This window comes from Emydura macquarii, unplaced genomic scaffold (assembly GCF_026122565.2).
Source record: "Emydura macquarii macquarii isolate MOO-44397 ecotype Brisbane River unplaced genomic scaffold, CSIRO-AGI_Emac_v2 contig_450, whole genome shotgun sequence".
NCBI lineage: Eukaryota > Metazoa > Chordata > Testudines > Chelidae > Emydura > Emydura macquarii.
In genome coordinates this window covers 1461853-1479211 of record NW_027130587.1, presented here as the reverse complement: position 1 = coordinate 1479211, position 17359 = coordinate 1461853, and the positions used below count along the sequence as shown (strand labels likewise).

General features: G+C 59.3%; 1 protein-coding gene across 1 annotated transcript; it reads right to left on the bottom strand.

Moving 5' to 3' along the window:
• Positions 1-10433: 10433 nt before the first annotated feature.
• Positions 10434-17044, bottom strand: VPS37D (VPS37D subunit of ESCRT-I). The gene is made up of 4 exons (XM_067537668.1): positions 16858-17044; positions 12104-12275; positions 11757-11839; positions 10434-11327 (listed from the first exon to the last, which is right to left on the bottom strand). The coding sequence occupies exons 1-4, from the start codon at positions 16990-16992 to the stop codon at positions 10821-10823; spliced, it is 897 nt and encodes a 298-aa protein (XP_067393769.1). The 5' UTR covers positions 16993-17044; the 3' UTR covers positions 10434-10820.
• Between the last annotated feature and the right edge of the window lie 315 nt (positions 17045-17359).

The following is a 17359-nucleotide window of genomic DNA, read 5'->3' as shown; positions in this document are numbered from 1 at the left end:
GCTATCAAATCCCCCCTCACTCTTCCTTGAGAACTGGTTTAAGAAGTGTTGGTGGGTAAGCTTGCTTTTGCCAATAGATTGGTCTAGCTGCCATGCTCAGGTGTGTCCCATACATATCTCCGCTCCCTTGGGCCAGCTGGAGCATGAGCAGTATCTTGCACCGTTTCCATTTGAGAACCTGGTATTGATTGGAACCTTTTAGCTCTGCAGAATTCCTCCTGATCATCTTCTCATGTCTCCAGCCAAATAGAATCTTACCACTGGAGGGGGGGAGGGGTAAATATTATCTTCATTATACATATGGGGAAACTGAGGCATGGCACAGTGATGTGACTTACACACAGATCACACAGTGAGTCTGTGGTACAGCCAGGAACAGAATGCAGGTTTCCTGATTCCCATATTTCTGCCTTAACCACAAGGCCCTACCCTGAAGGACATGGGAGGGGCCTGTAATAATTGGTGAATATTGCATGTTCTATGGCATGAACTTCCTCAGGAGTTAAGGAGCATTAAATCCCCACCTTCCGCTCTAAGCACAAGTGCATTTCTTTGACCTGCTTCCTCTAACGGCAACGCATAACAACATGTATGTCGTGAACCCCACCAAACATGACCCTTCACTGCACGTCTGCCTGGGGAGGTGAAAAGAGAACAGCACGTGACAGATGTTAGTCACATGGCTTAATGCATGCCAGGAAGGCGCTCAGATACCCCGGTGATGAGTGCAGGATAAGAACCCGAATAGAAGGGAATCCTCTCTGTCTACGTGCGGGTTTCTGTGTTGTTTGCACTGTGATTACAAGGAGTTAATTCCCACAGGCGCTGACTGCACGTCCACAGGAAAGCGGACAATAGCCTCAGCCAGCCCCATTCACCAGCATTTGAAGGATAATGCCGGTGTCCTTCTCGTTGAAGTTTCACCTCCAGCTGCTCTGGGTGCAAGAGTCTGGCCTATAATTGCAGGAGGGGGGCATCCAGGTGGGATGGGACGGTCTCAGAGATGAGAGCAAGGGTGCAGCTATACCTGGGACCGGGACACCTCTCTCCCCCACATCTGCCCCAGTGAGCTAATCCAGCGTGGCAAGTGCGGGACCCAGGATTATGTGCAGCATCGTGCTGGGGGAGGCAGAGGCCTGCACGAGCTGGGCCTGGTCCATTCCCACAGTCTGGCGGAAGGTGGGATACCGATCTCCTGCTGCCGGGTTCTCAGGAGGACTGAGTCCAGGTCTAACGGCATCGTGCCATGGGATGAGCCAATGCCTGTCATGGGCTTTTTAGGTGCTGAGCTGCTGTTCCGCAGCTGTTCTGGAGATGGAGCCCTTATCCCTCCCGCTGGAGCTGGCTGCGGAGATCCCTGCTCCAGTCCAACCAGCTGAGCTGTTCGCTGCTGGTGCAGGGGCATCCTTCCTGCCTGGGCAATCAACTCTGTCACGGGGAGAAGCCCCAGCGCGCTGCCACTAGACCTGGACTCGGTCCTACCCGGCAGGCTGCCTGGCGCCGATAGTTTCTCTGGAGCCACTCTGCTGCGCTGGCCGGTGGGAGAGCCATGTCCCCCCGCCCCACACTTCAGTGGACTGTGCTACGCCGCAGCCCGGAGAGGGGCATATGTGCTCACCCACATGGGTGCTGCTGCTGGCTGCCTCCCCCGCCTCTCCTCCCATCCCCTCTGACCCAACAGGGCTTCTCACCCAGCTGTTGCGACAAGGCACTGTGATGGGACTGGAAGCGGGAGAGGAAATGGCCACAAAGCCCCAGAGCTGATCCAGCAAGGGGGTGTCCCACCCTCCAGCCGGCAGCCTGGGCTCGTCCTTGAGTTCTGGGCTGGGCTGCGGCAGGCACCATGCCGCCGGCGGCGGGTATCCCACTGAAAGCCAAGGGCGGCTGAGCTGCTGTGGAAGCTGGGGCCGCCCGTGCCCCACCATCCGCCTGGCCTTTCCGCTCCCGGCTGGAACGCGAGGCAACAGCTGAAGAGACTCAGTGAGGGCTAGTGGCTGCGGCAGGCCGCTGAGCATCAGGGATCCTGGTTCTCTCCCCAACTCGGCCACAAATTCAGGCTTGAAACTGGGAGCCCTGGGTCAGCTAAGCAGCCAGCGCCCGGCTCACATCAGCGCAAGTCGGGCGTGCAGCGGCACCGCTGAAAAAGTGGTCTACAGCTGGCTCCCGAACTCAGGGTCTGCCAGGGTGACTGCTCTGTGCCTCAGTTTCCCCACCTAGCAATCGCAGCCTGCCTCCCAGAGGTTGTTTCTCTGCGCTCCCCGAGGGAAGGTGCGGCAGAGGGCAGAGGGTGACTAGGCGATGGCTGGAATGGAGCGCCAAGGGCAGGTCAACACACCTCTCCCAGCTCCCCGCTGCCGAGGGAGTGTGCGCTTTATGCCGACAGCTGCTGTCCCTCGCACGGCGACCTGGCTGTGACCCGGGGGGGAAGAGGGTTTCCATGCCCGCCCGTACTGGCTCTGCAGGGGACAGGTGCGGCCGCACGCTGGCACATCAATAATGCAGGCGTCCCTGGGAACGGCTCTGTGCAAAGGTTGACACAGGGAACCATGCGGGGACAGCCCCCCGCGCTCAGCCTGCTTGTCCGGCCCAAGGAGCAGGGCTGCCGCAAGGCCGCTCCTCGTCCGCGGGGCTCCCCCAGCACTGAATCGACGGCATCTGCTTACCTGTGGGGGCAAGCTGGCCGGAGCGGCTCTCTGCTTGGCAGGCTGAGGCTTCAACCTTGTTGCTGGAGCATGGGTGCAGGTTTCTGCCCCCTCCTGAGGCTGGGTGGGGGGAGGATGGAAGGGGCAGGGCTGGGGGAAGCCAGCCTGCTGCAGGGCTGGGCTGGGCCAGGGCCCGTTACCGTCCCCCCGCGAAGCAGGCAGGGCACTGGAGGGCACGCGCCCGTGTGCTGGGCTCCAGACAGTCCCAGCTCGGCAACGGGCACGGCCCAGGGCAAAGCCAGCCCTGGTAGGATGGCTGTATTGCCCATACTGAAAACGGACCACCGTGTGGGGCTGACCAGAGCCGCCCGGCGTCACCAAGCCCTACCGCCTGGGACGGGGGCTGACAGCCTGAGCCAGCCCTGCCGCCTGGGCCCTGGCGTCAGTGACCCCCCCCCCGACCGTTCCTTCGCCCCCCCCCCCCCCCCCATGGGGCACACCCCACTTTTTTGGCAAAACTGGGCATTTGTCCCATTTGCTCTAAACGGGACTTTTGCCAAAAAAGTTGGGCTGTCTGGGAGGGGGCTGAAACCGAGCTCTGTCCCAGCCCAAACGGGACGGATGGAGCCCCAGCGATGGGGTGCTGAGCCGGGGGCAGCAGACGGGAGCTGAGGAGGGAAGGTCACCGTGGCAGGGAAAGCCCAGCATTGTGAGGTGCCCGTGCCCGCGCCCGCTGAGCGAGACTGGCCCAGCTGGGCTAATGACACCAGGAAGGTCTGGACTGAGCGATCCCGCAGCACAGACCCACCCGAGCTCCCACCCCCGGTAAAAAAATACTTGAGCTGATTAAAAACGCATCACAGCATGTGCCAGAGCCGGGATGTGACGGGTCAGCACATCACAAGCTGCCGTGTGACCAGCGTGTTCTGCGCTGGGCACCGCCACCATGGGCAGCTAGAAACGGGAAGAGGAAACATGTTCAGAGCCCAGCTGTGACTCCAGCCCTGGCCCCAGGGCCCGGTTTCTGGGTGCGGGGCAGGGGGTGTTGTCTGGGTCAGTGCCAGGGTCAATGCAGGGACCTTCCAGAGCAGGGCGCCGTCACTGCCTGGTGCCCACCCTCGCCCGCTATTCTGAATAGCGCCAAGAAGCACGGTTGGTTTCCCCTGCATTAAACGCTCAAGATGCGGCTCGTGGTCTCCCCCGCCCCAGCCCCGGCATCTCAGCCTCTGACCGCGGTGGGGAGGGGCAGCCGTGCAGAAGAGACCCGGGGGAGGGTGGGGCTCTGCCCCATGGGTGCAGGGAACTAACCGGGGAGCACAGCAGTGCCTCGGAAAGCACGGCTCTGCACAGGGGCTGGGGAGCCTATGGGGGGGGGGTCACTCTAGCTGGGGCAGCTAATCCCCCGAGCCGAGGAGGCGTCTATCCGGCAGTCCTACCCCCCCATCCCAGCCCCTCTCTCAAACCTCGCTCGTCCCAACTCCTGCAGTTCCCAGCTGTGCCAGTTCCCAGCAGCCCACCCCATCCCCCAGGGCAGCTGCGTCCGTCCTGCCGTCTGGTGGCATCACGGAAGGCCCCCTGCTGCCCTGGACCCCCCCTTCCGGGCCCTGTGAGACACCAAACCCAGCCAAACCGGGTCACTGCCCATGAGCGCCCCATGCACAGCTGGACGCACGCGCCGGCGGCAGGGCCAGCTCGGCTTGCGTAGGCAGGACCCCCGCAGCGAGGGCCCTGTTAATGCCGTTCCCTATTAACCCGCTGCCCAGCATGCCAGCGTCCCGCCCAGTGAGCAGCAGACGCTGCCTGACTGCCTGGGCAGCTCCGAGCCCCCAGCACCCTAGTGCACCCCACCCACGGCTGCCCAGCCGTCACCCGCGGGGCCCTGGCCACACACCAAGGAGCTGCCCCAGAGTCACAGGCCGAGGGGGCGGAAAGACGACTCAGATCCCCCCGTGGGAGGGTTCTCGCCATGCTCCCAGCCGCCCCTCCCCGGTGGTCTTGGCTGCGGCCCAGCTGGCAGCAGCTGCTGAGCCTGGCCCCCAGGGCGCAGCGTGACAGCTGGAGGATGGATGGCGCGCCACTGAAATGAATGCAGGAGCACGCCCCACCAGGCTCGGCTTTCCCCTCCAGAGCAACCCAAACCTTTCTCCTCCCCCCACAAGCTCAGCTTAACCCTTTAGTCCCCCCCACCCGAGCGAAGCAGATGCCCACTCCGGGAGAAGACCCCAGGCAGCAGACAGCCACAGAGACCAACCTCCCCGACCCCAGCAGTGCACGCGCCCCTGTCCCCTGGTGCCTGTCTCCAGCCCTGAGCGCTGAGACTCCCTGAGCCATTCCACCTGGCTCTGCAGTGGGGCTGGGTGGGGCCGGGTGGGGCTCCCAGGAATCTCCCCAGCCCTTGGACACTGTTCCAAGCTCCACCCGCATTAACACACCCGCCTGCCTCCCTCGCGTGCATCCCCTCTGCACCGAATTCTGCCTCTGGCACCAGCACTGCAAGGATCTGAGCTTCTTGCACAGAGCTCCGGCTGTGCGCTTCCCGCAGAGAGCGGCTGGGAGGGCTCCCCTAGAAGAGGCAGAGGATGGTCATTGACACTGAAAGCGGGCCCGGTCAGAGTGGACACAGGGCAATAGAAGGTACAGTTAACCTGAGGGACTCACTGCCGCAAGAAGCCAAGAACACAGCAGGATTCCAGGAGGGATTAGGGAGAAGGCACCTATACACTTACAAGGGGAAATGCTGCAACTCAAAGAAGAGTTAGGAAGGGACAGAAACTCTCTGGCTCAGGGGATGGGGGAAGATCAGAGGCTAAAACAGGGAAAGAACAAGTTTAAAACGACTTAGACAAGTTAGACGTCTTCAAGTCACCAGGGCCTGGCGAAACACATCCTAGGATACACAAGGAGCTGACTGGGGCCATCTCTGAGCCATTAGCGATTAACTTCGCAACGTCATGGAAGCCGGGAGAGATTCCAAAGGACTGGAAAAGGGCAAATATCGCGTCCAGCTATAAAAGGGGGACTAAGGACAGCCCGGGAACTTAGGCCAGATCTATGCTAGTGAGATGACAGCGGCACAGCTGTACCAATGCAGCTGCACCGCTGTAAGATCTCTCCTGTAGCCGCTCCATGCAGATGGGTGGGAGCTCTCCCGCTGACAGAATCAAACCACCCCCAGCAAGCGGCGGTAATTATGTCGGCAGGAGACGTTTTCCCGCCAACACAGCACTGTCCACGTGGCACTTCTGTTGGTGTAACTTACGTTACTCAGGGTGGTGCTTTTTTCACACCCCCTGAGCAACACACATTATTTCGCCATAAGTGGCAATGTAGCCCTGGCCTTGCAGACCAGTCAGCTTAACTTCAGCGCCCAGAAGGATAATGCAGCAAATAATCAAGCTATCAATGTGCAAGCACCTAGAAGATAATAAGGTGATACGTAACAAGCATGGATTGTCAAGAACAAATGTTGTCAGACCAACCTGATCGCTTTCTTTGACAGGGTAACAAACCTTGAGGCTGAGCGGGAGGCAGTAGATGTGCTATATCTTGACTTTAGTAAGGCTTTTGACATGGTCACACATGACCTTCTCATAAACACACTAAGGAAATACAGCCTAGACGGAGCTACTCTGAGGTGGATGCAGAACTGGTTGGAAAACCGTTCCCAGAGAGTAGTTATCAGTGGTTCACAGGCAAACTGGACGGGCACATGGAGCGGGGTCCCACAGGGATCTGGTCTGGGTCCGGGTCTACTCAGTATCTTCATCCATGAGTGCGATAATAGCAAAGTGAGCACACTTACAAAGGTTGCAGATGAGAGGCAGCTGCGGGGGTGGGTGCAAGTGTTTTGGAGGCTAGGATTAAAATTCAAAATGAGCTGGACAAACTGGAGAAATGGGCTGAAGTAGAGCGGATGAAATTCAACAAGGACAAATGCAAAGTGCTGCACTTGGGAAGGAACGATCAGTTGTACATGTACGAAATGGGCAATGACTGCCTAGGAAGGACCACTGTGGAAAGGGACCTGGGGGTCATAGTGGATCACAAGCGAAATATGAGTCAACTGTGTCACACTGCTGCACAAAGAGCAAACATCATTCTGGGTGTATCAGCAGGAGTGTTGTAAGGAAGACACAAAAAGTCGTTCTGCTCTACTCTGCGCTGATGCAGCCTCAGCTGGAGTAGTGTGTCCAGTTCTGCAACTTTGCAACTGTCCTGTGCCTCGGTCACCTGGAGACTGGACAGTCTGCAGGGCTACACCTTAAACCTCCCCACAACCTTCTGGTGCAGAATTCGGAGGACAGCTTGCCCAGGGGTCTCTCTTTCCAGGGGCGCACTAACCTGCGCTCTGCACCCTGCAATCAGCACTAGTTGCCTGTTGGTTTTGACCTACAACGCCCTAAGGGGCCTGTAGCTGCCTGTCCAAGATACCCCTCTCCCCCTAAGCCACACTGCACAGCTGCCATCAGCTGACGTACCGGAGCTGGAGCCCTGTTGGTATAACAGAGAAGGGCGGCTGGCAGGGCCTTCTTCTCCATGCACTGCCATCTCAGGCCTGTCCCAGCTTGCCTGTCACCCTTCAGGGCGTGGGGCGAGCCCCACCTCTTCCCCCTTCCTTGGCAGAGATGGGCACAGGTTGGAATGGGGCAAAGGGCAGGGATTCAAGGCGTCAGGTCAATGGATCTGGTTTGCATTTCTGCTCTTGCTGCTTGATGCGCTGTTTACGTCCTTACGACGCTCCGTAGGGGGTGGGTGGTTTGTGCTAAAGCCGTGTCAGCCGTTCCTCCCCAGGCACAGCAGCTCCAGCGCTGCCTCCCCCAGCGGCCCAGTCGGCGCCTGTCTAACGTGAATGACTGTTGGGGTACCCGAGGGATGCCTGCACCAGCCGGCCCGCTCACCGATCCATGTGCTGCGAATCTCAGCCTAGAGTAAAAGCCCACAGCCACACTGATGCCGCAGAGGGAAGATGCCAGCCCCCTCCTCTCCTGCTCCTTACTCTGAGTTCCCTGCCGAGGGATCAGCTTTTACATTCTGCTACACTTAACGCTCTCTGCCTCCGTTCCACCTCGGAGCAAATGCTTACAGCTCTGCTGCGGCCGCCCAGGGCCCCGTCCAGATAGCCAGAGCCTCAATGGCAAATACAGGCGCTCAGCACCTCTTAGGCCTGTAAAAATGAGCAATTGAGAATAGGTGCTAACTCAGCCGAAGAATGGGCCACTGTCCCACTCACTTGTGCCTCTTCCATTCTAACTTCCACGTCCCCAGTAACAGAGTTCACGATTCCCCAGCCTCCCAGATTGCACGGGCTGGAAGCTAGTTTAATTCTTGTGCTACCCACATCCTCCCGGTCACCTCCTGCTTCTTGCATTCTTCCATTTCCCAGGAGTCATGGTCTGTCGCACTTTACGATTCCCAGCCTTTTTGCCTTTGTTCCTTATTCATTAGGGTCCCAATCCTTCCTTCGTTGCACAGTCAGAGCGTTCACTAGGAGCTGGGGTCAGACAGGTAACTCCCCACAACTGAAACGCACAATCCTCCTTCACAGAAATACATACAAATAGCTCATGGTCACTGACTCCAAGTCTTCCTTTTACTCTCAGCGTCAGAAAAACCAGAGCTAGGGCACCTTCTCCTCGGGTTGGGATCCTTGGGTCAAGTTTGGTTCCCTTTGTTTTCTTAGATAAAAATCTTCCAGTGCCTCAAGAGCTGCTAAAGGGATTATTCATTCTCACCACTCTCCGGTCCTAGTGATTCATGGCAGAGACTCATGCTCATTTCTCCCGTCTATCCTTGCTCGCTGGAGTTCCCCCCCAGAGCTCCCCCAAAGGACACTGACCAGAACCCAAAAGATTCCAAGAAGTGCTGAGGACAGCGGAGGGGGGCAATTGCATGCGGGTGTTTGTTATTTTTCTGTAGTTGTGGGGCTGTCTAGGAGTAAAGTGCATGCATGTGTGTCTAAGAAGTTCCTTCACAAATCCTGTGTTCCTTGCTTTGCCTGCCACACGGTCCCTGAAGAGATAAACTATAACCCAGAGCAGCCCCGAGGGATGGAGTCTGGGGAGAGCATGTGTAGGCCTGAGAGGTTCTCAGAGCTGAGGGCAGTTGGACTCTCCCCAGGAGAGATGCCAGAGACAGAGTCTGCACGCTGGCAACGTCCCTGAGAGGCCAGGACTAGAGCCGGTGCCTGGGCACAGCTCAGATCCGGTTGGCTTGAAAACACGAGGGATCCAAAAGTGGGGTCCAATTACAGCTGACTGGTGAACGCCTCCTGGGGGGCGGGGAGGGCTCAGCCAGGGCAGTGAGCTGTAACAATGCCTTCCCCCACGGCAGGGGAAGCGTACGTGGGGTGTAACATCCTCATGTGCAGACTGGCCAGGACACGGGGGCTAAAAAGCCTCGCTTGGGGAGAGCCACTAGGGGGGTGTCAGTGGCCACAGAGGGTTAGGAGCTCGCCCAACAAGCACCAGGGCTGGGAGGCTCCTGGCTGGGACCCCCACCCCCCCGGAGCTGAGGCTCACAGGGGTGGGAAGGCCGTGAGGACTGGCTCTGGTTACCATAATTACTCACGGAGTGAAGGGCAAGAGAGGCAGAGAAGGGCCTGCAGGCACCTCAGTTAGGGGAAACCTGAGATCCCTCGGACAGACAGGGCCACAAACCGACCTCTCTGCCCATTGTTCTGGGGCGGTTTAGCCTTCCCCGGAGGGCAGGCTGGTCGGCCTGCGGACAGGCTGTGCTGGGCAGGGAGTCAGCGCCCGGGCGCGGTGCAGCACAGTCTGGAGATCACAGCAGGGTTCGTGGCAGCCACGGGAGAGGTGCCCCCCACCCAGGGCGGGCGCCGCAGAAGAGAGGGCTGGGGGCGGAGAGGCAGGGACAACGGAGAGTTTCAGGCTTGCCCTGTGATAAAGTCACGCACCCCGGCCACTCGCCCCCTCCACAGCCCAGCGCACCCAATGGAGCAAGCCGGCAGCCGCCCCCACGGCACCGCCTCCCCCTCCATTTCCTCAAGCACCGCCCAGCACCAGCCAGGCTTAAATGGCTCCTTCCAAACCCCAGCACAGAGCCCCCCTTCCCCACCACACCCTGCAGCCCCCACCTGCCCCCTATTCCCTGCAGCACAGGGCAGCACTCCACCCCCCCCCCCCCGCGTACCCTGCTCCCCGCCCTCCCCTCGAGGCTCAGTGCTGGGTGCCAGGGTCCCTCCTGCTGCGAAGGGCATGTGGTGACCTTCGGGGGGAGCAAATCCCCCCCCCGCCCCCAGCACAAGCCCCAGGCAAACAGAAGAGACTGGAAAGCGCCTTTATTTGGAAAATGACCTTTGTGCCCATGCCCCCCAGGGCAGGGCAGCCCAGCAAAGCGCCGCGTACCCTCCGGGGAGGCCCCAGCACTGGAGCGCACAGCGTCAGGGCACCCTGGTCCTCCTGGCCCCCACCCTGCCTAGCACACCTCCCGCGCACGCCCCGAGACTGTCTGCGGCCCACGGGCTGGCAGAGCGGAGAGGGGAGTCCCCTGCACCCCACGTGGCCCTGCTCACTAACCTCATAGCCCTCCCCGCCCCCGCTCTGCATTCCCCTCTGTGCCCCATGGATCTGTTGTGCCCTCCTCCCCGCCCCCATATCTTCCCCTCCTCTGCTTTCACCTCCACCCCCCGCAGGGTGGCTGGGGACCCCCCGTCCCCATAATCTGCCAGCCACTCCGCCCCCTCCCCGCGGCAAGGACCCTCCCTCCCGCCCACACAGGGCCTGCTGTGCGCCCACTGACCGACACAGCCAGCAGACAGCCCCCCTGCCCCGCCCCAGCCTGAACCCCCCTGCCTGCTTCTCTCCCTCTGGCTGCAGAATCAGACACCCCCATGCACCTGCCAGAACTCAGCAGCTGACGTCTTGGGAAAGCCCCCACTATGATGACCCGACGCGCCCGCTTCTGGGGCCCAGCGCGCCGCACAGCAGCCGCACAGCCCCCGGCTAGCTGCATCCTGGGGCAGTTCATCGTGTCACCTCCCTGCAGACAGCAGCACCCCCCGGAGGCTTCCTGAGACTCTGGGGTGGGAGCGACCGACGCCTTGGAGTCGCCCAGCGGGCGGGGCTGTGCGTGGGTCACACCCGTTCTCTAGCACAGGGAGCTGGCATGCGCTGGCTGGCGGGTGCGTTGAGTGTCAGGACATCCCATCGCACCCCAAAGCTATCGGTGGGGCGGCTCCGGCTTCTGTTGGTGACACAGGTGTGCGTGCTGCACGCGGAAAGGCCGCGGGCTGAGCAGGGGGATGTGTCCGATCAGCCGCAGAGGGGAGCCCAGGCAGGGGGCGTTGGAGCGAGACGCTGGCGGCTGGCTTGCGTGGGACCCCAGGGGAGGCAGGTTTCGGCTGGGAGGGGTGACGGGCACAGGGAAAGGGAGAATGGCGTCCGAGGGGACCAGCAGGGCAGGCGTGTAGCCGTAGCGGAGCTGGAACAGCTTGGGAGAGGCTGTGTCCTGCACCAGGGCAACTTGGGCTCGGGCTGGGCTCAGCGGGGCGGCTCGCTGCCCCTTGCAGCACGCGGGGAACCCCCTGGGCTGCTTCTCCTTCTGCAGGAGTTCCTCCAGCTTCTCCACCTGCGTCCTGCGGAGGTGGGACATCATCCGGCTCTGCTGAAAGAATTCCAGGAAGGCGTCCAGGGGCAGCTCCCGGCCCAGGAACCTCTCCACCTGCGCCTGCGGGACACGGAGAACAGGACATCAACCTGGGGGGGGGGCAGGTACATGCAGATCCGGGAGGAACCATGGGATCCCGGAGACGGATGGCAGCGCTGAGCTGGGGAGCAGGCAGGAGCCACGCAGAGAGCAGGGACCCCAGGAATGGGCAGGGGCAGCCGCAGGAGAGGATGCTCTGGGGGTGGAATCCTGGCCCGACTGAAGTCAGGGCGGGTTTTGACATTGACTTCAGCAGGGTCAGGATTTCCCCTGTGACGCCTGCACAGTCTCCCGAGAGGACACAGGTGACACGCGGCTCGGTGGCCAGCTCCTCCAGCCCCCATCGCTGCGGAGGGAAAGGTCTCGGAGGGGCTGCCCGGGAGGAAGCTGAGCACCGACAAGGCGACCAAAGTCAGGCGGGTCAGTGGCCAGCGGGCACTGCAAACTCACCTCCGACTCCTCCTCGGCTGCATCCAGGTCGGCTCGGAGCCGGCTCAGGGCACTGCGCGGGCTCCCCTTCCCCAGACAGGTCTCTGCTTGCGGGGAGAGCAGCTTCAGGAAGGTGCATAGAAACAAACCCGCCTCAGCGCCCCCTCCCCTCCGGTCACTCCAAGGACTGGGCTCCCACAGCATCGCCCAGCCACCTTCCAGTCCCTGCGGGCCTGGGCCCAGAGCTCCTCCCTCCTGGCCATCAAGGCAGGGCCTGGTCAGTGAGTGACAGGCCAGAGCCGGCCCCCCCTCCCCACCCCAGAGCGCGGGGACAGCAGCCCCCCCAGACACAGGGCAGCTCCACTCACCCACTCGCTGCTGCTTTTCCCAACACGCCTCCCTCATTTCCCGCAACTCCTGGTACTTTATGGCCAGTGTGGCTTTGCCGTTCTCCAGCCGCGGCTGCAGGGACAGGTTCTCCTTGGCCAGGGCGTAGTTCGAAGCCAGGCAGGCTTCCCGCTCCAGCTGCAGGCTCTGAAACTGCAGGGACATCACACCTCAGAACCAGCACCCGGGCAGAGCTAACCCTAGCTCCACTGCCAATGCCGCCTGCAGGGCCTACCCCCGGCCTCCAGAAAACACCCCCCAACCCCTGATTCACCCGTCCAACCAAGCACAGAAGATGTTCACCAGCACCCTGGCCTCCCTGCTTTTGAAGGTAAGACCTCAGTACCACTCCGCTCCCGACCCCACAGCTGCCCCACGAGCAGCAGGGGGAAGAGTTCCCAGTGGGAGACGGCAGCTGCTGGACCTGCATTAAAATCCAGCGAGGAGCCCATCACCCCAACTGGCCTGGGGAAAATGACACTAAAATTCAACACCTCTTGAATGGGCCAGACGCCTTCTCTGAGGGCTAGCTGGCTAATGAGGACGCCTCCTTTCATCACACACATGTATCCCTCCCACCCACAGCCACGAGCAAACCACCGAGATGGATTTGCTTTCTGACAGGCCCGGGGAAGAGATGCTGGAAAATAGGCTGAGAAAGACTAAAAATAATCTGACCTGATTCCTACCATGAATATATCCCAGCACGTCAGAGCCTAATAAACAGTCATAATTAATTCTAGTGGCACTAGCATTCCCGGGCAGAGCCTGGAAAGTTAACTAGCCATCTACTAGCCAGGGAAATAGATCTACTAGCCAGTGGTCTGAATGTCAGAAGGAGGTCGGGTATCCCACCTGCAGGGTTAAGGGGAAACGCCCGGGGAGCAGCCCAGCTTCCCTGGTCGCCCAGCAGCTGGTGCTGGGATTAGCAGCAAGGTGCCATCCCTACACCACATTCAGAGACTCCATTTTTCACACCTTCCTCTGGCTCAGATAAACTGTGTCCAATTAGTTTAAAGCACCGCAACCTCCTCCTCAGCTGCTTGAAGGTAAAGGGAGATTCTGGCCTCATCCTCCCGCCTCTTGAGAGTCTCCTGCCTGACATTAAGAGAAGGTCCATGTCAAGGGGTCAAGAGGCAGCTCCATTTCTCTACTCTGAATAACTCCAGCACCTGCCTCTGTAGCTTTCCCAAGCAGCAGCAGCAGCAAAGTGAAACTGATACGGTTCCGGTTAGGGTCACTGATGCCCAAAGGGCTCTGAACAACCCCTGCATAACCGACTAGTTTGCAAGGGCTTGGCAAAGCTCAGAGTAGCAGCAGAGGCACTAGCGCTGACTGCAGGCTCAGTCACACAGCCCAGCACTGGCTGCCCTTAGAAGGTTTTCTTCACAACCATGCGGCCAAGGAACATCACTCGTTAGTTACCGAAAGCTTAAGCTCTGCACAAAGAGATGGTGCAGGCCTCCACACTCACTGGGGAGACATTGCACTAGCCACATGCAAGGGCTTGGGATTCTTTCAAGCCGTGATTTAATGGGGCCAAGTTAACATTTCCTAAACAACCTGAACTTTGGGAACGTTCTGGCTTTGAAACATCTGATCTTGCAAACGTAACATTGCATTAATATCACCTGCAAGGCCATTAAATGGAGATGCTTGGCAACTGACAATAACCCTCCCCGGAACGGACATGCCATGTCCCCTGCAGCTGCTGGGGGTTGCTTGGGAATTGTTACTCAGCTGGCCCAGGTGGGAGGATATTGGGTGAGGAATCGCTTTTCCTGTCTGTTCTAGGAGCTACGTGATGGGCACAAGGAGTTGCTGGTGCAAATTCTTTGGCAGTAATTCCTCAAGGCACTAGACTCCAGACCAATTTAACGCTGGTTACTATTCTCACAAAGCCAACAAAGCCCGGACAGAAAGATATGCACAGCACTTCCTTAGAGGTGTTTTAACCGATGCCCCCACGGGACCATAGGGCAGGGAGGAACTGGGTTTGGGAAGGAGGTTAATTAACCACTGGAACAATTTACCAAGGGTCGTGGCAGGTTCTCCAACACTGGCAATCGTTAAATCAAGATGGGATGTTTTTCTAAAAGATATGCACCGGGAATTTTTTGGGGGGAAGTTCCCTGGCCTGTCTTACACAAGAAGTCAAACTAGCTGGTCATAACGGTCCCTTCTGGCCTTGGAATCTATGATCTACATATTTACCAAAAATAAATAAAAAGGTGAGCAGGTCTCTGGAGGGGAACACTGGCTTTGGGGGGACAGATCCCTTTTCTCCCTTCACACCTAGGCTCGTTTCTCATGCTGACCACCTCAGATATGTTGCTGGTCTAGCTGGAGATGGTAGGGGAAGCTTTTGGGCCGTGGCTTCTCTTCCTGCCCAATTACCCAGCCCCAATCTTCACCACATTCTCCATTAGCTTTTCTGCACTACTGAGCAGCCCTGGTGACTAATAAAAAGCCCATCTCTTTGGAACAAGTGACTGTATCTAGTACAGACTTCAGACCATTTCTCACAGCTCCACGTGCTCCTAAAGGGTAATTAGCAAATCTTTAGGTGCAGAAGTCAAATAAAGTCTCCCAGACCGAAAATCAGTTCAAAATGACAAAGGAGGACCTTGCTGGTACGGAAGGACAGGAAGTATCAAGACGCTAACCGGAGTCGTACTTAAAGATAATTCCTCACTACGTGAGACTATAACAAATCTAGAAGATTGCAGCAAGCATATAGGATTTAGCTTTGATATCTGGGTGGGGAGCTTTTAACTATCGCTATTATTAAATTCTTTGCTAGACTGTAATCTTCCCCTCTGGCTATCTAAGATCTTCAGGTTATCCAATAAAGGTTCTGCACTGAAATCTTTAGACAAATCTACTCTGGGTCTTATTTACTGTAACCTTTACACATTTTTATGAGAAAGAGCATGGTCATAGTCAAGAAAAAGATGGAAATATTATGCAGGATAACGAGCAAATATGTTTCCAAATATATCTAAAACCACCCATGCAAGATGTAAACAACTGGTTTTGCTTAAGTCTGCGTTTGATTTCTTGCTCTCCTTTCTCTTACCTGCTAACCTGGGATTAATCAAAGCTCAAAAGCAGGACATGTTTTCTGAGTTTGATGATGGGAAAAACTTTTGGGGTGCCAAAATTAAGCTCTGTTCATTTTTTATGATTTGATCCTTTTGAGACAGCTGACTAATTTCATCTCTATTCAACAATTAGTCTCCTATCAATTTGAGCAAATTCAACGGCTTTTTTGAGACTCGTGAGATTTTTAAAAAATGCATTTCAAATGCTTTTTCCTTTGCTATCCCTCAGTATGTCTGAGGACTTATCTCTGAAGATAAAATGTATTCAAGAATTCCTGCGATACTGACTTGATCATTGATTATGAATTCAATTTAAAAAAAAAGCAACGTAACTGATGTTGAAACTTAAAACACAGCACAATCAGGAAATGAAAGCGTCAGGGATCTCAGAGCCCCCACAGCACATCCTGTGCAGCTTGAAGTAAACGTTTAACAACAGCCTACCTAGAAACCAGAAATACTCCCTGTGTGTAACGTGGGTGACGTGCCAACGCCTTGAGACCCAGGACTTCTGCATTTCTTGGCCTAACCATGTTCCCGTTTGCAACATTAATAGTGGTTTCTGCATTGAAACTGTAGATTGTGTGTTGAGAACGCCGTCTGGGCGGAAGAGTAGCCATGCTGGGAAGAGACTTAAGGCCCAATACAGCACCAAGCTCGGTCTCCCCCAGCACCGCCAGCTAGGCCAGGCAGATATCAGCGGCAGTAGGTTCGGGTCACTGGGGCGGGGACATCAACATGGGAAGGAAGAAAAGGGCTTTACCCTCCCAAAGCCAGTGTTCCCCTCTGCTGCCTCCTGATCCCAGCTCCTGGGAATGCCAGATCCTGTGTCCAGCAGGACAGTCCTCTCCATGGAAGGACACACTGCAGGCGGTCCGCCTCCCTGCCTCCCCGGCAGCTCCCCGGGCAGGGCACTCTCTGTGGCGGCTGTGTGAAGCGGTGGCAGAGGGACTGGCTCTCAGAGGAGGCTGGGGAGGAAAGCCTGGTGCCTGCTATGGCCCAAGACCGGGCACGGGGGCAGAGGAGGTGAGCGGTGGGATAAGTCACCCACACGGTGCCAAGAGGGAGCAAAACAAAAAGTCCGCCCCAGCCGCCGGGACTCCCCCACCCCACGCCCGGGGAGCGGCGGGAGGGGAGCTGACAGGATGGGGTCTCCAGCCCCAGCCGCCCCCCGGCAGGCCAGCAGCTGGTGGAGGGGGCGGGCGGTGGAGTGTCAGGTCCCATTGAGCTGGGGGGGGCCCACAGCTGTGCACCCCCCAACCCCCAGCGATGCCTTGGGAGGCGCACCCCGACCCGGCCAGGGGCAGCCAGCCCAGGAGGCGGCGGGGGGCGGGGGGGGGTGATGAGTGGTGTCACCACGTCCCCCCCCGGCGGGCAGGGCGATGGGAGCCCAGCCTGGCCCCCGGACCCCCTCCCAGCGCGGCGCCCGCCTGCCCCCCTCCAGCCCCCCACCGTCCCACGGGCAGCCGGGCCGGGCGGGGGCGCTGGGGAAAGGCGCGGGGAGCCCGGGGGGCGCAGCGGGGGGGGGGGGCCCGGCGAGGAGGGGCTGGGGGGAGGAACAAAGGGGGGCCGGGGAGAAGAGGACGGGGGGGGGGGGGTAGCCGTAGACCCAGCCCCGGCCCCGCCGCTACCTTCCTGCTGAGCCGCACGATGCGCTCCAGCCCCGGCTCGTCCTGCAGCAGGCCGCGGAGCTGCGCGGTGCTGAGCCGGCCGAAGGGCGCCGAGGAGCCGGGCTCCGCCGCCCGCGCGCCGCTGCCCCGGTACATGCCGCACCCCGAGCCGAGCCGAGCCGAGCCGTGCCCGCCGGGAGCCAGCCGAGCTCCGCCGGCCCGGCCCGCCAGGGGGCGCCGCGGGGGCTCTTAAAGGGGCCGCGCTCCGCCGGGCGGGCACGGCTGGTGGCGAGCGCAGCAAGGGGCGCGGGAGGCAGGGGGCTCGGGAGCGGGCCGCAGGTGCCGTCACCGTGGTCAGCCCCTGCACGCAGGGAGAGGCCCCGGCAGCTCAGCCAGGCTGCCGGGAGGCGGCAGGGGCCAGGGAGTGGGCGCAGGGCCCAGGACTCCTGGGTTCTGTGGTTGGCCCGGCATCTGCCTTCTTCTCTGCCCGGTGGTGAGGGTCGTGCCTGGCGCTGCCCCCTGG